A 25,970-nucleotide genomic window follows, 5' to 3' on the forward strand; every position below is an offset into this window, starting at 1 on the left:
ATATGGCGATAAAAAACTCAAATTAAGTAAATTAGTTCATTGATCTATAATCAGCATAACAGAATTTTTATAGTTTCTGTCATTCAGTACATTCACTCACACATCACAACCATGAACGATTCAATAAACAAAGAGTCGAATTCAAATTATACTTTTAAGGTCATTCCGAGCTGTCGCTAAGATGTCCTATTCGACTAAAAATCTTCTCGCGTTTTTAACATATCATTGTTGTAAAGTATTGTAAACATACACATTAGTTATCGCAGCAGCGCATTTTTTCAATTTGTATTGACTTTATCTTATTTTATGCTAGAATAAAATCATAAAAGTAAAACATATTTAAATAATTCATATTTTTATAGTTTATTAACAGATATTATGTGTAATATATATGTATGTGTAATATATAATCCATTACTATATAGTATGTATGTTTAATTTCTGGTGTTTAATTTAATAATGCTGCTGATTGGAATTCGTATCCTTGCGAGCGATTACAGGTACACGCTTACTTCGCCATTCAATTCTATTCACGATACTTATCAAATGCCCGATTCACGAAGTATAGATAAAAGGAGTCCGAACGTCATGTTAAATTAATGGTCACGATCTAGGGGACCAAACATTCCCCAATAGAGCGCGCCACTATGCGTTAGTGTACGCGTTTAAATACTTTACTATGGACACCGCCGGAAAAAAATTCAACATGAAACTATGGATAATCCGTGACACGAAGTATAGATACCGAGATAATCTGAAAAGCAAAAAAAAAATCAGATATTAATTAATAACCATAAAAAAAATATCAGGAACCACACCATTTTATTCAAAAATAAAAAAAAAGAAGAATGCAAAGAAAAGGTTTATAAATAAATTAAGTAAATAAATACAAATTGCTTTAATTTTTATTAATATAATTTAGATAGCTTCCGGCATTTTTTAGTTTTAACTGTCCTCTCGGTAGCACATTTGTTGAAACATTTGGCTAGAAAATGTCCTCGCATTATTAAAAAATGTATTTTTAAATTTAATTGAATTCAATTAAACATTCACAAACCAGCACGTGTTCACGTGTAATAATAATCACGAAGTATCTAAACACAGGAACGTCATGTAAACAAATTGTCTCAATGTTGCTATGAACACGAACCAACGTACATCGATTCACTAGTGATTCAAGCGCACCCAGTGGCAGAAAGGTGAACTATTAGCTTTGTATATAATTGTGAACCATGACTACGACGAAAAAGCCTATACCGTTCGGACTCCTTTTATCTATACTTCGTGGCCCGATTCAATAACACTAGCAGACGATTTCAAACTGAACTCTTAAAATCTTTCCGAGATGTCGCTAGAATGTCCGTTATAAATTAAAATATTCCCGCGATCATATCGTTGTTGCAATGTTTTGTAAACATGGGCCATGGCAGCGCATTTTATCAACACATGTCCACTTTATCTCATTTCGCGATTGAAATGTTAGGCAAAATTTATTTAAAATAATAAATGTAAAGAATATGTGAATGAACTACTACTTTATCATAAACTACCTCATCTTATGTGATTTGCATCCCGTCACTACCCCAATAGTAGTTATTATCTATTTACATTGACTTTATCTAATTCCACGCAAAAAAAAAAACAATATCTGGTGGAGAATTGACCGCGGAGAAAAGTCGCGCGGCGAACTGTCGCATACACCCAAATTCATGTTTGCTCTACAAAGTTTACCAACGCTGCATTACAACACGAAGGAAACTTCCTCCGCACAGAAGGCGCTTAGTTTTGAATTCACATGATATAAATTTAAACTTAAATTTCAATTAGTATGCATTAACATTAGATAAATTTGATTCACTAGCTGCGCATGCGCAAATTTAATTCACTCGTTTATACAACTACAAATAACACACGCATTTGTGCCATCTCGTACATCGTATATGTTTATTACCATGCCTCACGTTCGTAAAGATTATTGATATTCCGCGCGCGTCTCAGAACGTGCACGCTCGCTCTTCGTGTAGGTGGTAGTAGGTGTACTTCGTGCCAAAGTGTATCCCCCTCGCGGTGATGGCATAATAAATGAGCGCACCCTAATTAAATATCATTCCTCCGTGTGCGGCCGGCCCAGGTTCGTATCCACTTTGCCCAAAACGTTCGCGAATCTGAATAATAAACGAGCAGCGTCTGCTCAAGTATTAATGGCCACCGGACTGCGGAAAGCGGCATTCTTACATTGTTTCAGGCTTCAGTTCAAACATTTGCATTTACATCCAACATTAAACACATAATTACACTCGCGTATGCAATAATTACCTTTTTAACGTAATAATCGGTAGTGGTTTCTTTCCAGTGTAGTAGCTCTTCTTCTTGAACACTTTCCTGTGCAGTATTTCGTGTTCAGGCGTGGAATTCTTCGCGGCTGTGATACGAAAATCATCGTTTCTTTCTTTCTCCCATTCGCGCTGATAAGCGTACGATAATAATTTATACATATTTGTTTCATACTCCTTGAAATGATTTAAAATAATTAGTAAAAACTGAATTTATTTCAATTGATAATACTTAATACTTTTTCGTAGCTTGGCACGAAAACCTTCCGCACTTTTTTTATTATTATATTGTTCCGCGGATGAACTATAGAGGTTTTCCGCCATTGTTTCGCATCCTCTTCAAGGGTTCTGCTTTGGACCACCATTTGAAAAAAATTGTAAATGATACAGCGAAATAACGCGGTGACAGTTAAATTTTTATGAAACAAAATATAAAATCAAACATGTAACTCTAAAATTAAAGTTTAGATGGCGTTGCAATGTAAAAACAAAAATAATCCGACATAAAACATAATGGCATAACGTTCCTGCCACTGTTTCTATAATTTCGTGTGTTCGGTTGTATACAACGCAATTTTATGAGCGGCATGCTCTAGATTCAGAAATACAGCTGCAGAGCAAAGTTTCCTGACGCTGTTCGTCTTCTCCTTGATGTTCGTGATCTGTGTACAGAGTGTTTTATGCAAAAGCAATGCTTTCTTTTCACAACATTTATTAAAACATTTTCATTTTCTGTTTTTTGCTCTAGTATGTAGTATTTTGCCTACGTTTTCTTCATTTTAATATATAAATTCAATTTACATAATAATAAATAATAATATTATAATATTTCATAATCAATTCATAATATAATAATAGTTATTCATATAATAATAATATTGGAACGTATTATTTGTTGCTTTTGCTTCATTTAGCACTCTCTGCAAACTCTCTTCGCCACCTCAACTCGAAACATTTCCGCGGTCTTCATTTCCATCATCATCTAATAAGAATCTCATATATATTATTCAATAATTAGTCGTTTATAAATATAATAATAATTGTTTAAGTATCCTCATAGTTAGTAATTGTTTATATATTTGTTTAATTTATTAGTTTAGTGACGGACTTTATTACTTCTTGTATATGTTTAATTTTATCTTATGGCGCGACGCAAAGAATCCGCGCTTTCAACAGAAAACAAACAATAATTCATTTCGTTTCAATATTGCAATAAAAATGATATCTCAATATACAAATAGATAAAAGATGAAACGCGTATCCTTTGCTCTGCAATCGGCGAATGTCCGTCATTTTACAATTTAATTAACGTACTTGTTTTCATTTATGATTATAGTTAATATCTTACAAAACATTTGATGGTGGTTGCCTGCAATGTGTCGAAAAAGTAAACGCACATGCCTAAAATAAAAATTGACATTTCTTGGTTAGGTTCGGTTAAGATTGGTTATGTACAATAATCGCCATTAAAACTTCATTGCGCATGCGCGACACATTGTAAATTTTCATTATCATTGTATATAAGTTTTTACGCCGACACCGTTTCGACGATTGATTTCTTAATAATCTCGCCGAAATTGTCGTTCTCGTTTTCGTTCTCACTCGTAACATTAACATCATTACTGGTGGAGGCATGATCGTCCTTGATGCTTTCGGTAAGGGTTGGCGTCGCCTCTTGGATGTGATTAAAGTCTTCGTAGGCGGGATAACCGCTTACTGCGCTTGCGCCAGCGTAGCGCGCGTTTAGCAGGTCGGAGAAGGACTCGATCGACTTGTTGTTCGCACCGACCGTGCTCAAATTGGTGTATTGCTGTTGTTCGGGTTCGAAGTTGCCGAAATTGGTCTCTGAGGGTTTCGTCATTAGGTCAAGACACTTCCCTGAGTTGCTGCTGGTTGCTGGTAGTTGTTGTGCATTGGTGGTAAACTCAGGTTGATAGTGGCCGTAAGGATTGAAAACCGGTACAGTATTAAAATCATTAAACACCGGATAGCTTCCAGTTTGAGGTGTTTGATGCTGGTGTTGTTGATGTTGGTGTTGCGCTTGCCCAGAGAGAAGATGCTGATGATGATGACCATGGTACGGAAAACCAACCTCACTGGTAAATCTCTGCTCGGTCGAGGTTTGACCAAAATGAAAGTTTGCCGGTGGTGTGGGTACAGGAAAATGTTGCTGTTGCTTGTCTTGGTAGCAGTCTTCTCTGAAGGTGTACAGGTCCAAGGAGTCTTCCCGCGTGGGCAAGTTTGCAAAACCAGATGAGGGATGCGGTAGACAATTGACGCCGGGTCCAGGACATTCGCCAGGAGCTCCATAATGTAGATTAGTAAATCCGCCATCGTGAACACCACCATCTACGGCATCTCCATGCGGATTTAAATACTTTTGATGCGGGTGCTGGTGTTGGTGGTGTTGATGCTGCGATGAATGTGCCTTCGGCTCATTCGGATCTTTTGGTCCACTCCGCCCACTCGTAGACGCACAATACGGCGTAGCCAACCGCTCGCTCTCCATCCACTTCTTATTCTCGGCCTCCTCTTCGGACTTCTGCTTCTTTTCCAACTCCAACCTCATGAGGGTATGTATAAAGTGCGTGCGCACCCTCACAGGGTTGAACTCAATTCGCCCGCTGGAGTTCCCGCAATTATCACGTGAACATCCACACGGAAAGTTTAATCTGTCCACTTGACATTTGATCCCCGCTTGACTGCAGGAACACGTGTCTGGATCACAATATCCTTTGCATCCACATCCACAAAACTCCCTGGAAGTCCTAATATCTCTGCATTCGTCCTTCTCCATGGAGTCAATCTTGCGCACACCTGCAGCTCTCAATAATGCCCTGCGTTGACGAGTTGGCACAGGTTGTAGAAAGTAATAATTGTCCAAATCCAACTCCGATTCGGACACATCCGAAGGTTCCTCTTCTGAATCACTATCGTCACTTGACGAACCCATACCAGCACCTGTGGTGACTTGTCTCTCTGACCTCAATTGTTGCAACAACTGCCGGTGGATCCTCCTCTGTTCCAACGCATGTTCAGCAATGGAAAACTTCTTAGAATACGAGTGCTGCGCACCCATTCCGAGAGTGGATCCACCTTGAGAAGGGACGCAAGTAAAACCCTGCGCCCTAGGAAAATAAAACACTGTAACACTGTCGAAAGTAATCCCGCGCTTCTTCTTGCACTTGGGAGCACCATCTACAGCATCAGTTGGCTGATCAACATCAACATGCAGCTTCCGCTTTAAACTACTCTTGATCGGCATGATGGGCACAGGTACCTTTACCTTCGCCTCATCCAGAATAGCGCTGATATCATCTCCGATATTCTTCGCTTTCAGTAATAAATCATCAGTTTTATCCTCGACGGGATCTGATGGGTCCAACCTATCAAGGAAGGATGTCTCACTGTCACTTTCACCAAGCGTCGAGTTGGTGACCGTATTAGAATCACTATTGGGGCGTTCATCGCACAATTCCAACCCGAGACCGGAATCGGAACCATCACTGCGATCATGCGGTTCCTCGATACAGGTCTCTTCAACGGGCAGGCTTTCGGTAGCGGAGTCTTCGCCATCCACGCTGCCCAAAAGCAGATCGTCGTTTGATTGTGGCTCCTTGTAGGGAATGAGTTTAGAATCGTTTGCGTTTGTACTGTTGTCGTTTTCATTATCTAAAGAATTGTCAAGCGCGCGTTTGGTGACAGCATTGACGATGTCGTCCAGCGTCTCGCTGACGATGTGCAGCGCCTCCGTTGCATCGTCTTGTAAACCTGGGGGGATCCCATTGTAAAGTTGCTTCGTGCCGGACGCACCCATTTCGGCGTTTTGTTGTTGACTCTCGAGATTCGCGAAGGTTTCTCCTTTTATCTCAATCGACATTGTGTACTGCAACAAAGAAAATCCACCAACGGTTAATTTTTGCTTTTACACGTTAGACAATAGAAAGTAATACGTTTTACGTTTAAAACAGTTGTATAGCATATAGTGAAGGTGATATCGCTTGCATCGCGAGTCACAACCCGTGTTGTAACTTTCGTTCAACATTCTATGACTAACTGAATAACGCATATTTGCTACCAAAGTCAGTATTTATTTTTAAATCATCGAATCATAATTTTCAGTTCAAATAAAACATCATAGGTGGCGCTGGCAAACAGACCAATTTTCTAGGTTATTACAAATTGAAAACTTATAATTGACAAGCGGAGTGTTTGAGTGCGCGCACACGCTGTTTTGTTTGCCAGTGCGACTAATATTTTTAATCCACAGCGTTCATTAGCCGCATTTCGGTTGATTGGAATCGAGTGCTACAGGTTTTCGCGGACGCTGCACAAAAGCATCTACACGTGCAATATTCCGGGCGAGCCGATTGATCATTAATTCAGTCCGATTCCATTTCGTTGCATTGCATTGCACTGCATCGAATTTTGCTAGTTTAGGTTAGGTTTCGAATCGTGCGCTATTCATTCCGTCAAAATCGTGAACGTGGGTCATGCGTTCACTCATGCTACGAGCACCTAGAGTAAGTACCCACATCGACTTTCTACATGAAATTTACATTTTATAAGTTTTCAAATTGTTGCATTGTCTTGTTTTTCGGTTAATATCGCGAATCAAAGTGGTAAACGGCGCATAATTCATGACACACAAAGCGCGTCCTTGGTAAACTGGCAAACACAACACACTATAAACGGGTATTTATATCGAATGCGAACTTCGTCAAGTAAATTTTTAGTATTTTGTATCATATTTCATTCACGAAGAGTGGAAAATTTGTTTCCTTACACCGATTGCGCATGCGTAACATTCAATTTTATAGGTTATGTAATTTTTGAAATTCCAGCAGAAAAATGAGAATTACACCCGATAATTCTGTGTTTACGTTTGTTTAACTAAATAAATCACTAGTATTATGTCGAACTAAATGTCTGACACCACGTTCTTCTTCATCTGTGCAAAAAATACATTGAAATTCATCAATTAGATTTGCTTTATTCGCTTAGAGACGTCTCGCGTCGTTGTTTGAACACTGCAAGCGCAACACTTTTTTAGCTCGTTTTATTTATGAGGAAAGTTTTTTAATTAAAAGCGCAGCTTAAAAAAAACCCAGCGAAAAGCGCCGCGGAAGTCGACCCCGTCCTCTTTCACCACCGATAATTTACACAAATCACTCTGTGCCGCCACCGCCAAAAGGCAGCACAGCCCCTTTTTACGTCCGCGCTTTAACAAATTGTTTTCGAAAAAATTCAAGTTTATGTAATAGCCGAACAAAGCTACAAGCAAATATTATTCTTATCGCGTCGCATAATGCAAATTTCAGCTATTTTCAAACACAACAAAATACAAATTAATATTTATCATTCATAAATTCACGCATATTACAAACATTTTTCAGATAGTGTGTGTTTTTTTACTAGCTAATTAATGCGAATGAAAAGATGTTGAAAATATATACATGCATAATAATAAAATCACCTGTTATCATCAATACAACTCGGTAATCGGCGATAAAATTTGTGACAAAACCTGCGCACGCCCACGCGCACTTCACTACAGCTGTTGCGGCAAATTCCAAACTCAGCGCCGCGGTGATAGTTTTTGTTTTCTCAGCGCGCGCACAACAAAATCAATTAATTAATTCAAGGTTCGGGCGCGCGACGATTTCCTGCCGATCCGGCGGGACGCGCTTCAGTGACGACCCATCGCGTATTATGATTTCTGCTTCTTTTCCGAATCGTTTCGCTGTATTTACATACAACGTACGCAGCGTACACTGGCTACGTCGAGCGCATTTGCACGCGAAAATAGAACTTCAACACTCCTCCAATCGTCGAATGCGCTTGTGTTGTGTGTGTGGCGTACGCGCGGAGAACTTTCAACGTTTCGACGCGTCACACATGCACACAACAAGCAACAAGCTGTTACACATCAATGGGTAAGAGTGAGACACGTCGATTGTAATACGGCCGACGCTCACTTGTTTCTTGCCTGGTTGATATTTTTTTCCCCGAACGTGTTGCTATTGGCAACAGCAACATTCGAAGCTGCACACACACGGTGAGTGTGGGCAGCAGCAGCAGCAGCGCAGAGTCAGTTATTTCATTCGATTGTTGTCGAAAGCGGTCGACACTGAACGCACAGGAACGCACTCACATCGTCGTCGTCGTCGTCCTGTCGGTCGGCCAATCCGAACGCGCGAACATTCAAACGATGACATTATTCACCCGATCACGCCGACATCGCGCAGATTACGCACTGATCAATTTGGTACGGTATGAAAACAAAATTCAAATTTATTTTTTAATTATTTGGCGAAATTTTACGTATTTTACTATTTTCATAGATAATTTTTTTTATTATTATCAGTTGATTATTCACTTGTTTTTTTTTTGTTTTGTGATGTTTTGAGTACTCGGTTCAGGGTTTTCTCAGATAAAGCGCACAAACGAAGCGCCGCGAATCGACTGAAGCTCTCGGCAGTCGCGTCGAACCACTACCATCGAGCAGCGAGTATTACGTACCGTACGACGGTCGACGGGCAAAGCGGTGGCATAAAGTGTGAGCGAACGTTAGTTACGTTTGCTAGCAGCCGGGCTCTCACCAACAGGGTGATACAATAATTTATCAAAAAAATCAACTTTTGAAAAATACATCATCACATAGTCATAAATTAAACATCTACTCATTTATTCAATTTATTACGTCTAAAAATGGCGCTGATTAATTTTTACCATGATAAAGTTATAAATAACAAATTTTTGTATTGGTGATATTTATTCTTGTATCACTCTGTAGCTGAATTGTGTGTGGATAGCTAGTTCGGCACAGTGTGGCGTCGCGCTGGGCCGCTGCGGCTTTTGTGTGTGCGGGCAGGCAACTCGCCGCGCTGCGCTCATTCTCGACATCTGTGTCTGCCGCGTCTGGCCCGCGACCGAACGAGTGCGACGCACCGGCCGACCGTTGACGTTGGTCGGACCGACTCGCTCTCCGGCCGCGCAGCGCCTACACACACGGACACGGCGCAAACGCGCTTGCCGCCTCGAATGCATCAACGACGTGGTGCGTGCTTCGTCTCGCTACCAGTAACAAGTGAGGCGGAGAGATTGAGCCGATCCGGATCGAACGCACACGATGCGCAGATAGCATACCAAAGAATCCAGGGAAAACTCAGGCAAACAAGCACACAGATTGCTTGTTTGGATACACGGCGCATGCTCGCTGATTTTTAAACTTTACTTTTACCATCAAAATTCAATATTTATTACTCTATACATCTACAGCGTTTATAAGTGTAGTTAAGATAGTTTTGTTTTAAATAAAAGAACATCGAGCGACGTCGGATCAAAGACCCGTTACGCGCAGCGCTCAGCGAGAAAACTTTCGGAAGCGAGCGCGAGTGCGCGAGCATAACAAAAGAATCGCGGTTTTAATTTCGCTATTATTTCCCCGCTGCGAAACGGCAACGCAGGCAAGCGGAGCGCATTAGGATTAAAATCATATCAAAATCTAATCAACTTTAACCGCTAACTTTAACTCTGTGTACAAATCGGCATTAAATTTCATCTTCCTTATTTTCATAACCTCACAAAATGATATTAAGTGTGAAAAGTGTAACATATCTGAGAGAAATTCGTTGAAAACCGTCGAAATCTTTGAGAGGTGCACGCGCTAGTTATTCTAAACTTCCTGCATGTCCTACTGACATTCATTCAACACTTCAAAGCGCCGAAAATCAAAGTTGAATAAAAATTTCATATTTAAAGTGAGTAATAAATTATTAAATTAACCGTGTGTGGTAAAAACTTGCTGACGTTAAGTTAGGTTAATGACGTGTATGATGACAATGTCACTTTAATGCCTCGGCAGTAAAATCTATTTTTTCGTTATGCGTACATAAACGAAACACGTTGCACCGCTTGAAAATAGCCGCGACATGCGCGTGTGTACCGTTTACATTTGCCGATGCTATTATTATCGCTCGCTTGGTCGCTCGCCGTTCAATTCGTTCTCAATTTAAAAATACACTTGTAAATAATGTGCGATTGCACGCCACGAAATGAGCTCCTGTACTTTAAATTGACATGAAAAAAAAACCAAACCCACCAACTCAACTGGCAGTATCTAATCAGTTGTTTAATTTATTTCGCATCGCGAGTTTTTATTTTTATTTTCACGTGAAAATGACGTCACATCATTATTCTCGTCATGAACAACTACTAGTATATAGAGGGAGTGAGTGTGAGTATGAGTGTGAGACACCATGTGTAATTCGGATTTCGGAGTTTTTGCGCGCGCGTCGCTAAATTATTCATGGCGCTTTGTCCAACCCAACCGCCCCCCATCCTCACTGCCATAGTGTAGTGTAGTGTGGGAATGCGTGGTGTAAAAAACGACGACGTCGCCCACCACCACCACCACCGCCGCCGACTGGCACACTGAACTACCCGGTGGCGGCACCACCGCCGACGCCGCGATAACCAACCGCCACACATCGATTTGAGGCGCCGCCCCCCTGCGCACCCCTGCGAGCGCAGTCTGAACGAGTCTGAAACCTGAAAGGATCATAAGTATCCTGTTCGGCTCGACGTTGATTTTTTATTCATAAATACGTAAGTGGAGAGTGGAAAACGCGGGAAAACGCGCGCGGGGGTGGGTGTGTGCGGTGTGTGTAAGCCGGCTCTCACTGGTGATTATTGATTGTAAATGAACAGTTGAATGACAGTTAATGAGCTGTCATTGACACCCACCTCGAATTTGTTGAATATTCACGCGCTGCACGTCATCGGGATCAGATCACGAGGGGTTGAAATGGCATTTAGATTTTATATTTTGATTTCGGTTGATGTGGATTAAAAATATATTATAATATTTTTAAATTTCTGCGACACCTGTAGAATGAAACGGTTTTTTTTCTCGCGCATGCGCAAGAAAAATTATGATTTTTTTAAAACATTAATCTTGATAATGTAAAGATATTTTTTCTAATTTGTTTCACTTGAAGATGGTAAATTTCGTGGTGGTGAAAAGTTTATAGATTTATTTTTATTAAAGCCGCCCCCGGGCTGAGTGTGGGCGCGATGATATACCCTCCTGACTGACTTCTCCCCCGTTCCGCGAAAAGCAGAGAGTTTCCACTCTTCACTTTGTTTCCTTCGCGCGCGCGGTTTTCTTTCTCTCTTGGTGGCAGCGCCGGCATATTGTTAAATATACGTACACGGGGGCGGCATATCGACGCCCGGTTTCGTGTTTATCCGCGCACCCTCGACCGTTTCCGTCTAAGGAATTATTGATCTCAAACTCTCCATAGATGTGTATATATATATGCACACGCTGGTTTGGGGGCGGCGACGGCGGTGGCGTCAGCGCACCAATTCTACTCACGCGGATGAACATCGTATTTTCGAAACTTATACCGGAAATCTTTACCAAGCAAGCAAGCATCATTAGTTATATTTTATTTTTAGCATGAATAAAATTTATTGTTCGACGTGAATATTTGTTTCTTATTTGCTTACACGTAGCGAAAGAAGAAAAAAACCAAGTGAATCCTTTTGAAATGTAGATTTCTCGTTGGCGGCAGAAGTGATGGTGGGGTTGGTAATATTCGGGCGGCCGCGGCCTCAGTGATGATCCGGCGCACCTCCTCGACACAAAACCAGCCGCCCCCGCCGCCGCCGCCGCTTCGCGCAAACATAATATAAACGTCAGGATGAAAATTGCACGCTTCTCCATTCCGTTCTATCTCTTGTACACACCTAGTCATTCACGAGATACACTCATACAAGGTGTCCAAATTGAATTAATCGATTTATTTGTAAAACAAATCATCAACATGCGAGCACTTTCATTATTTGCGCTCGTAAAAAGTTAATTTGATGAACGAAAATTTCGTCTCGAAGGAAAAGGGCGCGCGCGCACGGCGTAATTTAGCCAAGTGTAATAATAAACCGCACCAGCCAACAAGTGTGGTCGAGCACGTAACGCGCATAACCTAGAAAAATGTGTGCGCGCGCAAATCTAGGTCAGAGTTGTAGTAGAAATGTCAAATCAACACAATATAAGACCTGCGGCGTTATGAAACATCGAAAATATTCAATTTGAAATTTATTTTATCTACGCGTAGATTATGATCTATGCGAACACATGGTATGTTGTATAAAATACTTTTTGCGTTTTATTTAAGTCGGCTGCGATAGAAACTTACCGCGAAAAGATCGCCTCTTCGCAATCAGGTCACGGAGAAATGATTGCGAAAAATTTCGCCGCGGCCACAACACCGTACGATTACTATTCTACCACCACCAGCGTGATGCGCATGCGCACACAAACACAAACCACTTCTTACGTCAATCAAGCTATGTTTGCCGGAGTCCATGACCGACGTAACAATCGCGAATCGGAAACAAACACACCACACACACACACACACACAACTAAAACTTGTTCAGACAACATTTTCTAGGTTATGTGTCGTATTTTACGTTTGAGGTTAAGTAATTTATTTGTTTTGTTTTGTTGTTGGTGGTGGTGGAAGTGATGGTTGGTGATGGTAGCAGCGGCGTCTGTGCAGCTGTTACCATGACGACGGCGCCGTCGCCGGGGCAACCAACTGAACACATTGATTTCACGTATAGACGGAATATATTGCAGCTATATTCGCGCGCGCGTCGTCGACGGGCGGCGACCGCACAACCGGAGAGACTCATTTCGAGACAAATGCACACCGCAACACACTATGCAACTTGTGTTGCATCATACACGAACATAACCTAAGCTAATAATTAAGTTGTAGGTATTATTAGCGCACGTTGGGTTGCGGCGAAATTAGGCGCGCGCGCGTGGAAATCGCGCACGCACGATCGGCGGCCGGTCATTTAGTTTTATTTACATCGTCACGCTCGTAAAAACGCAACGCGCCGCCGCTTCGCCGCCCGCCGCACAGCTTTGGCATGTTCCCACGGACTGCATATTAACCTTGACATTGTTCAACGTCAACGGTATTCGATTAATTCGCTTCGATTATTAATTTAAATTTAGTTTAGATAAAAAATTCAAAATCATAATACATTTTTATAAAAGTGATTAAATTATTATCTAATTAATTTATTAATATTTTTTATTTTATTTTTGTTGATAGTGATAGTGATGGTAATCCGCTCAAGTAAACAATTGATATAGGTACGCGTGCATGAAGGGCTAAATAGGGGATGGGGTGAATTATGCCCGTATACATAACCTGCCCCCCTGCAAATTGAATATATTGATCCGCGTTTGTTTGGCCGTGTGTTCGCCACGGCGAAATATTGATTTTCTCGGAACACACGTTGGGGTGGTTTTGGGGGTGCAAGTCAAAATTGCATCCCTTAACAAACACACATATTTAATTTTAATTTTAAGTTTAAAATGCAAAAATCGAATAATAAACGCTCAATTTGTGTCCGCATGTGAATTGTCACCGTATGCGCGTCTCGTGTTGTTGCCGCCCCCGGCGCGCAGTGGGTTAGTAGTGTATGTAGCATAAAGTAAAGAGACAGATTAAAAAAGTCCACAAACATCAGTATCAAAGTCAAAACACAAAAAATAAATAAAGTCAAAGCAAAATTTAACAACAACAAAAAAAAACAGTATGTGTCAATAAACCAACACGAATTAATCATTAATATTAATATTTTACTTATTAAGGGTAGTTTTTAGTCTGATGAGCGTAATATACCAACATATCGATCATTACCGATCATAAATATTAACCAAGCGAGGCTTTGGCTCTGCTTCCATTCAATTTCCTCCTCATTCCTCACACACATCCAAAAAAAAGCAATTTTTTGCCGCCTCCGACTCAGTTATTCTGCGTCATTTATTTCGAGCAAACATATTATTTTCATTCGACACGTTCGCGCTCTACTTGCACACATATTCCAGCCATTATCTTCAATTATATCTATGTAATTATTCGGAAACTATTATGAATATTAAATTTATTTTTATGACGTCGCAAGATGGTCGTGAATAGGGTTATGGCGCGCGTAATAATTCACGACGGATTGAATCATTTGTGATCAATTACTGCCTGATATTGATTAATTCCACCGGCGGCGGCGGCAGATAACAAGTGTCGCATGTGCGGACGACTTTGTCAACTTGTCAACATGTCAACACATCAACAAATCTACACTTTTAACTTAATTAAAACATAAAATAAAACTAAAAAGAAAATTTGTGCGGTTTGTGAATGAATTCGTAGTTTTACGAACAAGGTGATAAAAAAAATCGTAAAATTTTTAACGTTAACAGCCGGTCATAAATTAGTGGCTTGTTAAGTATTTGTTTGGTCTTCACCTGTTGACATTTAATTTTATTTTATTTCTGCTAATTTATTATTAAATTAATTATTAAAATGTGAATTTTTTTATTTTGAAATTTTTTTGTTTGCTTTTTGTTTGTTGTGTTTTCACTTACATTTCAATGTGATTTGAGCACGCTTGCCTCCCCCGATGCGTCTGCGGCGGCTGGAGCGAGCGCTGCGTCGCCGTCGGCAGCGGGCGAGCGACTGCCGAACGGCGGCGGCGGCAGCCGGCTGCACGCTTCATATCTGATGCCGATTACCGATCCTGCGGCGGTTCGCGCATAAGCACTGGACACCTGCTGGCGTGTGTCCCCCGCACACACAGAGAACGACGGCGGCGCGGCGGCGGCGCGACGCGATCTGAGCGCGCGCTCCGCACCGTCGGCGGCGGCAGGCGGCGGACGTGCGCGGCGCGCCGCCACGCGCAACAAAGCCGATCGTTCCTGCCGGGAAGGGATTTTTCACCGGGGCCCGGATCGCCTGCTACCTCACTTTACCCCATCGCGCTGCTTCAACAAAGACTACTTACGTAATAAGAATTTTATATTTAGAATAATATCTACGGGTATTTGCCTAGTTTTGTTTTTATGTACAAATTACGGAAGGGACTTATTTTTGTTTTCTTTTTCTTTAATTTGCTGTGGATTACAATGGATTTTTTGTAATTTTGCGTTTCCTGAATGCTTCCCCCTCTTTTATTTCACTTTTTTCTGGTTTTACTTTGCCGATTTCCACTTTGCACGCTTTGCCCGCATTGCCTGCATTTCAGCGAAGAGTTCACCCACCCTCACCCTCAACGGTTCAATTTCAACAAAGAAATATCCGCAAAATAACTAAGAAACCAAAGTTTTTAACTAAATATCCTCTACATACTCTAAAAGCAACCAAAACCTTCCAAAACTCAGAAATTCAGAGAAGGAAACGCGTAGCATGTTGATACCTAGGTGAATATCCGGGAGACACATTAATTTCCTGCACCCGCCACCGTCGCACTTGACTTTTTGCATCATTCCCACGTTTTCTATTGTGATTCGCTGCAGGAGTGGTGTACAAATGCATTGCATGCATGCACACACGTCAAATAAAACGATTCGGATGATTCGGGATGCTGAGGCAGTGCGAATGCGAACAAAGACAACTGAGAGGGGGGCGGCGAGCGCGCGGTGCGCGAAAGAGGTAAAAGGCAAATCGACCGGCAGCGGTGGTGGTGGCGGCGGCGAAAAGTATTACGTTTTCGAATTTATGGTGCTTTTGCTTTATAAATCAATAGATTGTCACTGGAAACAAGTTCGTGTTGGGGGTGGCGGTGTGCGACGGAGTGTCGTGCCGAGAACGGGTGCTATTTGTTAAAGTTTATGAGAGATGAGGCACGACGCGCCGAAATGAATCCTGGTTTATGGATTCAATTTTGTTTCATTTATGGAACGTCGATTTTTTTGCACATTTGGAACTGTTTTAACAAAATGTGAAATTTTAATTCGTAAAAAATGAAATTTTTAGTTTTATATCATTTTTGTGTTTAGATTCCACAGTTTAAAAACATTTTTAACCAAAATTTTCAGATTTTTACTTTCTAGTCTTCCATAGATGGCGCTACACGTTTATTTTTTCACCTTTAAAGCAAATACCGATAAATTAAATACGCACATATTTATTACTACATTTCATATAGTCGTACATGTATAAATTCACTTTCAAACATAAAATATCAATCTTGTTTGGCGTCTTGTTTTGGCATATCTCACGATAAATAAAATCTCTACTCTAACCTAAAATTACCACAACTACTCCACTAGAATTCGTAAATATAGATGAAAAAGTAAGTATCTATGTATGACTAGAACACCAGCAGCTAAATACTCTCTAAACTGCTAAAATTTGTCGTGTTTTTTCGCCTCTAAATGGACACATCACAGTGAGGCAATTCTAACCTAACTTTTCATTGCTTATTCATTTCTTTGTACGAGTGTTTAACTTTAAAGATTTTGTGTTGTTGGCTGATTGGCACTTCTCTCGCCAGTCCTAGCTTGAACCTGTGCCTGGTTAGCAGCTTCATTAACTTGTTGTTGCTGTTGTTGCAGAAATTTCGCAGCGGCCGGGAAGCCTTGCAGGTCAAAGCCAGGCGGTGCAACAATGGTGGCCGTGTTTGCGGTGCCTTGCAAATAGGCAATCAGTCTTTTCATCTCCTCCAAGGCGTTCGCCTGCATGAGGATGTAGTTTTTCGCTAGAAGTAAAGTGGCGATTTTTGACAGCTTCCGCACCGATGGTGAATGCGCATAAGGGATTACCGAACGCAGTTCGTCCAGGGCGTCGTTCAAATCGTGCATTCGACGTCTTTCACGTGCGTTGATGTTCAGCCTGACGGCTTTACCCTGACGGTTTTTACCTTTACCCGGTTGTTGGTTTTGAGAGTTTGGCGTGGCTCGATTTGTAGGAGATCTAAAAATTATATTTGAAAATATATCATGATCGTATTATTGTATGTTTTTTATTTATTTATTTACCTTGAAGTAGGTGGATTTGGCGGGTCCGGATTGTTTTCATCCGAGGGTATTTCATGACTTAGATTCGGCTGACACTGAAATTGAAAGCCGCTCAGGCCAACAGCACCCAAAGGAGTTCTTCGGCCGGGTATTTGGCCTTCTTCTGTTGAATGGTGCGCAAATGGAGCAAAGCCAGCGTCGATTGGTAGATTGGAACTGCTTGGACCACCAATACTTGATGATGCACCCTTGAAATATTTAAATATTAATTTATATTAATTTATATGATATTTTTGAAATCGCAAAAAAGTTTTCTTACTGAATTAGGCCATCCCCATCCGGGTGGAGCGTTCGCTCTTAACCACTGATGAGTGGCTCCGGGCATTCCCCGCGAGATGGGGTATGCTGTTGGTTCGTCACCCTCGGATGAAGACTCACATTCGAACGACTTCATTATTTTATTCATTATACTAACACCTCAATTATCTCTTAAATTTTCTATGGACTAATATATGGAATAACCTCACTTTATTGCTATCGACGGGTTTGTTGAAATATTTGTTGCTGTATCTTTTGTAGGTTATTCTCGTTGCTGTTATCAGTAAATAGTTGTCTTCACATTGATAATCTCGCACATTTTCTGTTATTATTATTAACTAAATATTTTCTTTTTACACTTTCTTTGCACCATTTAATTTTACTTTGTTGTTTAGTTTGTTGATTAAAGTAAAAACCACACACCAAACCGACACAACACGCAATCACTGCTTATAAAGGTTTATAAATGTCGGAACGAGCAAATGTGACAGATGCGACCCCATGGACTCGACGTTTAAGAGGGTGCACGTCAGAGGCGTACACAAATTTACCCCATATTCCCAGCAAAGCCAAATTTAAGCAGTTTTTAAGATTTTGTTGTTAAATATATGGTATTTAAACACAATTTTTCTTTCTTTTTGTATTTAATTTTATTGAATTGAAGTGATTTTGTTTAATAAAATCTTTAACTATTTTGGAAGCGAACGTAGCGCCCCTGGAGGAACACTTTGACTGCTAAGCACCCCTAAGCGATAGAACGAGCGGGGTATTAAAGAGAACAAAAGATGATGCTGTTGCCATGACGACCGCAATGGAGCTGAATCGACGAGGGAGGAATATTGGCGGAGTGCATTGCACCGACATCTTCCGTTCAATATCTAGACTATATTAATGTTAGAGTTGTTTTATTTATTATCTAAAAATAATTTTTCTTTTTTTTCTTTAAAAAATACATTTTGGTAGTATAAATAAAAAAGTATGTCAGAAGTGGGATTCGAACCCACGCCCTCAGAGAGGACCAGAATTCCCAGCCTGTATTTAGATTACAGGTAAGTTTACACTTGAGTCTGGCGCCTTAGACCGCTCGGCCATCCTGACAGTTGACAAGAGAACAATTGTTTTACAACCCGGAATGGGTAAAAATAAATAAATAAAAATATCAAAAAGGATTGTCAGAAGTGGGATTCGAACCCACGCCCTCAGATGAGGACCAGAATTCTCAGCCTGTTTTTAGATTACAGGTAAGTTTGCACTTGAGTCTGGCGCCTTAGACCGCTCGGCCATCCTGACAGTTGGCAAGAGAACAATTGATATACAATCCGGGATAGGGATAAAAATAAATAAACAATCATCATGGCCCAGTTATCATAGCGTTATACGCCTTCTGATTCTCGTTCGCCTGTTATCTTTGTTCTCCCAGTCCCCCGGGTTAAGACTTCTCTCCGCCATCATCCTTCTGATCTCTTCTATCCAGGTTAGTTTTGGTTTATCTTTTTTTTGTTACTGTTGGGATCCAGTTTTTTATCTCTTTTGGTAGACGTTCATCTCCCATCGTTTCCACGCTATTTCTTGAAGTATATTTATTTCGGTGTTCATTACTTCCCTTATGTGTGCGTTGGTTACTTTTTCCATTCTTGATTTGCCCGCTGATCTTCGCCAGAAGTCCATTTCTAGTACTAGGAGTTGTTGTTCAATTTTTTTGTTTAGTTGCCACGTTTCACTTCCGAATTTTGCCTGCGAAGGATAGAGTAGTTCGTCACCAAAGCAACCAGTAGCAAACCCGGGTAAAAGAGGAGGGCAGCAACCCATCCCCTGCAAAAAAATCCAAGTGCTTATCCTCTAACACCAGCCTCGGAACAGAAATAGAAAAATAAAAATATCAAAACGAGTTTGTCAGAAGTGGGATTCGAACCCACGCCCTCAAAGAGGACCAGAATTCTCAGCCTGTTTTTAGATAACAGGTAAGTTTTCACTTGAGTCTGGCGCCTTAGACCGCTCGGCCATCCTGACACTTGGCAAGAGAACAATTGTTGTACAATCCGGAATGAGGCATTAAAATAAAATAAATAAAAATATCAAAAGGATTGTCAGAAGTGGGATTCGAACCCACGCCCTCAAAGAGGACCAGAATTCTCAGCCTGTTTTAGATAACAGGTAAGTTTACACTTGAGTCTGGCGCCTTAGACCGCTCGGCCATCCTGACACTTGGCAAGAGAACAATTGTTGTACAATCCGGAATGAGGCATTAAAATAAAATAAATAAAAATATCAAAAAGGATTGTCAGAAGTGGGATTCGAACCCACGCCCTCAGATGAGGACCAGAATTCTCAACCTGTATTTTGAGGACAGGTAAGTTTGCACTTGAGTCTGGCGCCTTAGACCGCTCGGCCATCCTGACAGGTGGTAAGAGAACAATTGTTTTTCAATCCACCATGAACCCAAAATAAATAAATTAAAAAAAAAACGAAAAAAGTATGTCAGAAGTGGGATTCGAACCCACGCCCTCAGAGAGGACCAGAACGCTCAGAGCCTGCATTCACAGGCAAGTTCGCACTTGAGTCTGGCGCCTTAGACCGCTCGGCCATCCTGACAACTGCGATGCAATGTTTCAAACAGTGCTATTCAAGGTTCATGTCAACAAACATTCAATGTTATGCAATGTTTTCCCTATACATACACAGATGGCGCAATGCACAACTTAACTCTCAGTTTTAGCAATTTCAACATTATACTTGATAACAGCCATCAAGAATCATAACGCGCCAGTGCACATTAGGGTAATACATTTAAATGTATTCAAAGATGTCGTCAACTAAGCTAATACAGAGTGTTGAATGTACTCTCAAATTTGAATATTTATTAAATAATCCCGGATTACTTTAATTAAAAACCTCTGCTACGTTGCGAAGCAATTCCCTTCGCTCGTTAGCATCCTAACACACTAATCACATCTTAATGCGAATTTACAAGCAGCTATAAAGATGCAAACAGAAAAAAAAAACATCGCAACGATTTATCGTTCGCACATTCTGCTTAATGGCGGCGTGAATACAAACACGACGACGACTCCAGCGGTGCCCGGTGACAATGTTTGATTTTCGCACTTGGCTCGCGACGTTGCGTGCTCGAGATAAAAGACGATTTGCTACACCGAGATGAGCAATTTGTACAAGGGTGGGCGTCGGCGGCAGCAGCGGCGGCGAGCGAGAGCATCACACAGCGCGCAAAGGGTGTTTAGGGCGTAGTCATCCTGTTTGATTGTTATTGATCTCGCGTTTCTACGGCGACTACCGCTCCGCGCCGCGATGCTACACACATCACAGCATCCGCTCTAAATATAGCGATTTTCATCATCAATAGATTTGATTTTTATTATTTACACAAGACCGATTCAATTTTTCCCGCAAAACGCTCGCCGCGCGAAACAAAAGACAAACAAGTTTTTAATAATGTTTGCATTCAGACTCGTTTCTCTTCTTGGCTTGGAAATAAATTATAGATTGGCGGCGAACAAAGACGAGCGCGTAATGGAATAATAAGCGTAAAGAAGATGGATTCCCGAAATAAATTACGCGCCGCGTGCTCTAACTCCCTCTATGTGTGTGTGTGTGTGTGTGTTTGCGTCTTCGTCTGCTTCCCGCGCGCACGAGAAACTTTTCCGCAGCCAGTCGTACACAAAGAATTCTCATCTCAACCCGACGCGAGTAAATTGTCTTTGTGCGCGTTTTAAACAAAAGCGAAGCAAGAAAAATTGCTCGCGTGATTTTATTAAAATCCACGAAATGTTGACTGATAAACTTTGTGCTTTCCAAGTAAATAATAAAGCAATCAATTTGAACTTTGTGCCATTAAAAATTCAAATTGTTTACCACAGCGTAACGTAGCTAATTAAACGTGTTTTGTTTGATGTCGAATTCCCGGGCGTATTTTATTCATTAGGTCGTTTATTAAATTTAAAGATTTTACGAGTCCGAGTTGGCAAAACTCGAAACAGGTTCGCAGCGGAGAGGGTTCCGGCGGGCGCGCCGCCATCCCCAGATGGTTTCCATGGAAACAATCCAGGAGTGTGACGTCAGTACCTCTGCGCTTCCACCAGCATCAGGATCAGCAGCAGTGTGTGTTGCCGTGTGTCGTTTGTCGACTTTGCGTTCTTAGCGGGCGCAAACAACAAGCTCGTACATCAAACGAGAGCGGCGGCCCGCGTCGGCTCACAGCGCGAGCTAATGACTCAAAATGGCTAATTAGTCACGCGCTCGCGTGCGCCAACAGCTAATGAATAATTAATTAAATATCTAATTTGATTAATTCCATCCGGATGCAAGAGAATCTTGTAACATCATCTTACAAGAACAATTCGTATCGGATTCAACGCAATTCTATAATAATGCCATCTGTTTAATAAAAACTGTACTAAATCAGCGCTATTTGTATTTGTATTGAAGAAGCACACAGGAATGAAATTTTCCTATCTATCATCACTTTACACTCACTCTGTGTCTCACTGTGTGTGTGTGTGGATCTAAGTGCGGGGCCCGCGAGCGCTTTGGGGTGCAACCCCCTATTGATTTTGACGTATGGCCTAAGGGTGAAAGTGTTTTATATAAAGGGCTGTGTAGCAAAACCGAAGCGAGCCTGGAATCCGCTCCTAACTAACTTTTACATCGATACACACACACATAACCACGAGTTGTGCGCGGGGAGCGCAGAAGTGAGGTTAAACATGCACACATGCATGCGTACAGGCGTGGGTTCAAAACAACAGCGAATATTTTATTAGTTATGAGATAACAATGCGCGTCCTGACGTCCCCAGCATCCCGACGTGTGCGCGCACGTAATGAATGTTGCCAGCCGTCGCCCCGTGCGACCAAAGCGAATTTCCAAGGGTTTCAAACCATGTTTGAAGGGTCGCACTAAAATAAAAATGATTTTTACTTACATTTTTATTCTTTTTACTATTTATTAATGTTTTTATTAAAATTTATAATAATTTTAATCATTAAGTGTTTTAAAATGTAGTTTTTTATGATTTTAAGTACTTTTTATTATTGTAACTAGTCCGGTACTGGTAAACACATGAAGTTTCATAATCCGAAACGGGTTTCGAGAGATCCGTGCTTTCAACGTAAACAATGCTTGTTCCGGTGTTGCCGGCGACCGGTAAGGGCTTTATTAAAAAGCGCCCCCGAAAAAAAAGCGCACTGCGCTGGCGGCGATCGTCTTTTTGTGCGCTGTGCCACCGCATGCAAAAATCTCCAACCAACAAACCAAAAATACGAGTAAATAATAAAAAGGCGCGTACTCTATTCGATTATACGAGTTGAAAATTCGATTTTGAGTCGAAATCAACAGTTTTACATCTCAATATTTACTCGCAATGTTTAACTAGGACTATTGTATGCAACCGAGCTGGTAACACATGTGTGTGTGTGTATTGTGGGTTGCTGACTTTTTTTTCTTTTTGCAAATTTAAAATGCAAATGAATTGAAATTGGGTACATTTTAAAACCACACAACTGTGCGCATTCCCAAGCAGTAATTGAATTTGTCACCACTCTGTCACATTACCATACATTTCCATTCCAATTGGGTTAGAGGACTTTCCGGCAACACTCTCGACACCTTTTTTTCTGTATGGCCCGGACAAAAAGAAGATGATGCATGTGAGGGGATGTTTTGCGCAAATTTTGGCTTTGCGCACGCAATCAAGTGTTCATTATTTGGGTTTTAGGCAATTTACACGTACCTAACCTTAAATCTCAACTAGTACAATGCAAAAATGGTAAATATCAACTTTAAATCAGGTGTAGAATCATAGCTTATTCAAAATATTCAAAAACTATTTAAATCTATATCTATAATATAAAAATGAATCTCAAAATCTGTTAGTAAGCGCATAACTCAACAACGCTTAGACCAATTTGGCCAATTATTTTTTTAAAATGTTCGTTTAAGTCCAAGGATGGTTTTTACGACAAGAAAAATTCGAATAATTGCCGGGAAAACCCTAAAAACAGCTCTTTTCTATAGGATAATAGTTGGCATTAAGATTCAATCATAGTTATAGTTAAATAGTTGAATCCGAGATGGCGCGCTGAAGTGCATTAGTCTTTATATCATTAATTTCTTTAAAATAAAATTGCGAATCTTATTGATATAATTGACACATACTAGAACAAGAGAGTAAAAACAAATTACATTTTTATTAAACACTACCATAACAAAGTCGCGGGCAAAAGCTAGTTAAATATAAAAATTAATGTAATGAGAAAAATATTAAATTTTTTAGGTTATGGCAATTTTGATTTGAATTGTGGTCCAGCCAAAATGAATTTTACACTAATTGGCCAAAAATGAATGCGCTGAACGTCAAACGCACAAAGGCATCGAACCTGCCACGATTGGGGAACGCTGGGGGGGGCGGCGAAAGAGGCGATTTCATTTCGCATCGAAACGTTTTGCCGTTTCGCAACATGAAAGAGCTAATCACAATGCGTAGCGCGCTGCAGCCGGCCGATGCGAATCATTAAAATCGGTCGTCCTGACAACGCGAGCGCCCAGTGCGTGTGTATGCAGGAGGCGGCAGCGGCAATCGGTGCGCACGTTTGCACCCCGCACAAGTGCATCCAAACCGAGACTAATTAATTAGCAATATTCGATGTGCACGTGTGCATGTTCAACAAGCTCGTATCGTTATTAATATTTCGTCAATGACCAAACAAACCGGAAAACCAGAAAACTGGCCAAACCGGAAGCAAATGTGAATATGATTACTTTCCTCGCATAATTTACGCATTTCTAGTGTTTGTTAATTATAAATTTTTACCACTTCCGGTTTGACGATGATTACCACAATGTGTATATGTTTTCGATTAGGCTGCAGACAATTCCATTTCCGTTTTGCTGGGCGGAAAATAAGAGCGTTTCCGAAAAGTTATCGACTCGTAACAAACAGACATCGACATGAAAGGAAAAACAATAAAAACGTATTTATAGTAAATAGGTCGCACCCGAGCGAGCGAAACTCGGCGCTGTTAGAGGGTGGCTGGTGGCGGTGGGGGATGGCGGCGTGCATCGTGCTCTCGGCCCAGGATCGGAGCCGGAGCCGGTGTTGCTAAGCAACAACCCTCGTTTCCGGTGCGCCAGCCAGCCATCCTCGAATGTTTCTTCTTCCCTATTGCATTGTAACGCATTGGTATCGTCGCTATTAATTTTCAATTATTAATAACATAAATTATTTATATATTATAATAAATAAAAACATTTTTTACTAATTTTGAAAAAAATAATTAGTTTATATGTATTTGCGGTGATGTGGTTATTGTTTTGTTGATTTATTGAAACAATTTGTTTGATAACGACGATACGAATGCGTTTTCATGCCGTTGCAGGTGATGCTATAATGGGGGGATGGTTTTTCACGGGACGGCACGTCGTGCGGTCGTGCGCGCTGCCGACGATCAAGGTTACTCACCACCCGGCGCGCGTACGCGCCGCCCCTCGCCGCCGCCTCCGTCGTCCTTTCATCTCGCGGCCCGTGCGCTCACTGTCGTCCTCATCATCATCCACAACGGCGGTGTGCGTGTTCGTGTGCGTGATGTAACAAATTTCAAAACAAACACAGCGCATCATAAAAGATAGAAAATTTACAGTTTTCATTAGTTATTTACAAGTTGCTGACAATTGGTAACATACCATTGGGTGTTAAGAAGAACGAAGAAGAGGAAGAATCATTAATAGTGTTTCTCCACTTGAATCCCTAATCACAGCGTCGGTGAACGTCGGTAAATATCATAAAAGCACGTTATAACCTACAAACACAAACACCTCGGTGGCATGAGGGCGCTGCTGTCGCTACCACCGGTTTACCCAACGAGACTATTAAATTTTAATTGCTAACAACTTCAAGTTAGGCTAAACACACACACACTTTGGATTATCGCTACAAACAAAACACTTAACATAACATAACCTTAAATTTCTACAACGACTTACAATGTGATATTTTTGTTTTTGTTAGATATTGTTTGTTTGTTTGTTTTTGTAATACTGCTATTGTCTGAATTCTTTTGGCGCATGCGCAAATAATCAATGAATATATACTTAGAAGCGGTTGGTACTCATGGAAGTTTCGGTGCGTTGTGCGCTGGCACAGTAAACAAAGAAAACCGCCCGCGCCGCCGGTCTCGTGTAACAAGTTTACAAGAAACAAGCAGTGCCGGCGGCGGCAAGACCCGCTACACGCCCACACGCTCTATTGTTTGAGTTTTAGTTCAAACAAAGTTTCAAACGCGTGTTTTAATTATTTTTCAAGTTGTGTATGTTGGGTTGCATAGCGTAAGAACTTTTAATAAGTAAAAATTTATTCATTTTATGTTTTATTGTATTTACCGGTAATTTTATTAATATTTTAATGCATTAAATGTATAAATAGTTTGGTAATAATTAATTTTTAATAAATTACATAATATGCAGTTAAATGCAGTCCTGTT

General features: G+C 40.9%; 2 protein-coding genes and 6 non-coding genes across 10 annotated transcripts; all 8 read right to left on the reverse strand.

Moving 5' to 3' along the window:
- Positions 1-883: 883 nt before the first annotated feature.
- On the reverse strand, positions 884-15,003 carry Axud1 (AXIN1 up-regulated 1). 3 transcript variants are annotated; one of them, XM_065307262.1, is made up of 4 exons: positions 14,791-15,003; positions 2,573-6,219; positions 2,317-2,510; positions 884-2,165 (listed from the first exon to the last, which is right to left on the reverse strand). In XM_065307262.1, exon 2 carries the CDS (start codon positions 6,211-6,213, stop codon positions 3,862-3,864), a length of 2,352 nt encoding a protein of 783 aa, XP_065163334.1. In that variant the 5' UTR covers positions 6,214-6,219; positions 14,791-15,003; the 3' UTR covers positions 884-2,165; positions 2,317-2,510; positions 2,573-3,861. The 3 variants fall into 3 exon arrangements, with proteins under 3 accessions (XP_065163334.1, XP_065163335.1, XP_065163333.1); XM_065307263.1 differs by lacking the exon at positions 14,791-15,003 and adding an exon at positions 8,323-8,893; XM_065307261.1 differs by lacking the exon at positions 14,791-15,003 and adding an exon at positions 7,810-8,891.
- A 1,309-nt stretch (positions 15,004-16,312) lies between these two features.
- Oli (Olig family) lies at positions 16,313-18,203 on the reverse strand. Its single transcript, XM_065307264.1, has 3 exons — positions 17,480-18,203; positions 17,182-17,408; positions 16,313-17,116 (listed from the first exon to the last, which is right to left on the reverse strand). Exons 1-3 carry the CDS (start codon positions 17,624-17,626, stop codon positions 16,654-16,656), a joined length of 837 nt encoding a protein of 278 aa, XP_065163336.1. The 5' UTR covers positions 17,627-18,203; the 3' UTR covers positions 16,313-16,653.
- Positions 18,204-18,457: 254 nt separating this feature from the next.
- On the reverse strand, positions 18,458-18,576 carry TRNAL-CAA (transfer RNA leucine (anticodon CAA)). Its single transcript has 2 exons — positions 18,539-18,576; positions 18,458-18,502 (listed from the first exon to the last, which is right to left on the reverse strand). It is a non-coding gene; the product is annotated as a tRNA-Leu (tRNA).
- Positions 18,577-18,648: 72 nt separating this feature from the next.
- On the reverse strand, positions 18,649-18,768 carry TRNAL-CAA (transfer RNA leucine (anticodon CAA)). Its single transcript has 2 exons — positions 18,731-18,768; positions 18,649-18,694 (listed from the first exon to the last, which is right to left on the reverse strand). It is a non-coding gene; the product is annotated as a tRNA-Leu (tRNA).
- A 601-nt stretch (positions 18,769-19,369) lies between these two features.
- TRNAL-CAA (transfer RNA leucine (anticodon CAA)) lies at positions 19,370-19,488 on the reverse strand. Its single transcript has 2 exons — positions 19,451-19,488; positions 19,370-19,414 (listed from the first exon to the last, which is right to left on the reverse strand). It is a non-coding gene; the product is annotated as a tRNA-Leu (tRNA).
- Positions 19,489-19,563: 75 nt separating this feature from the next.
- Positions 19,564-19,681, reverse strand: TRNAL-CAA (transfer RNA leucine (anticodon CAA)). Its single transcript has 2 exons — positions 19,644-19,681; positions 19,564-19,608 (listed from the first exon to the last, which is right to left on the reverse strand). It is a non-coding gene; the product is annotated as a tRNA-Leu (tRNA).
- Positions 19,682-19,757: 76 nt separating this feature from the next.
- On the reverse strand, positions 19,758-19,877 carry TRNAL-CAA (transfer RNA leucine (anticodon CAA)). Its single transcript has 2 exons — positions 19,840-19,877; positions 19,758-19,803 (listed from the first exon to the last, which is right to left on the reverse strand). It is a non-coding gene; the product is annotated as a tRNA-Leu (tRNA).
- Positions 19,878-19,954: 77 nt separating this feature from the next.
- TRNAL-CAA (transfer RNA leucine (anticodon CAA)) lies at positions 19,955-20,070 on the reverse strand. The gene is made up of 2 exons: positions 20,033-20,070; positions 19,955-19,999 (listed from the first exon to the last, which is right to left on the reverse strand). It is a non-coding gene; the product is annotated as a tRNA-Leu (tRNA).
- Positions 20,071-25,970: the final 5,900 nt, after the last annotated feature.

This window comes from Atheta coriaria, unplaced genomic scaffold (assembly GCF_025399875.1).
Source record: "Atheta coriaria isolate IRGN ID8LTWV9N9 unplaced genomic scaffold, Caltech_Dcor_3.1 hic_scaffold_7_pilon, whole genome shotgun sequence".
Taxonomy (NCBI): Eukaryota; Metazoa; Arthropoda; class Insecta; order Coleoptera; family Staphylinidae; genus Dalotia; species Dalotia coriaria.

Bases quoted from the DNA above. Each gene is read 5' to 3' on its own strand.
- Axud1 (XM_065307262.1), bottom strand. From the start codon at position 6,213: ATGTCGATTGAGATAAAAGGAGAAACCTTCGCGAATCTCGAGAGTCAA.
- Oli (XM_065307264.1), bottom strand. From the start codon at position 17,626: ATGAATAAAATAATGAAGTCGTTCGAATGTGAGTCTTCATCCGAGGGT. The intron at 17,409-17,479 runs GTAAGAAAACTT...AAATATTTCAAG, and splicing joins GATGGGGATGGCCTAATTCA to GGTGCATCATCAAGTATTGG. The intron at 17,117-17,181 runs GTAAATAAATAA...TATAATTTTTAG, and splicing joins CCAAATCCACCTACTTCAAG to ATCTCCTACAAATCGAGCCA.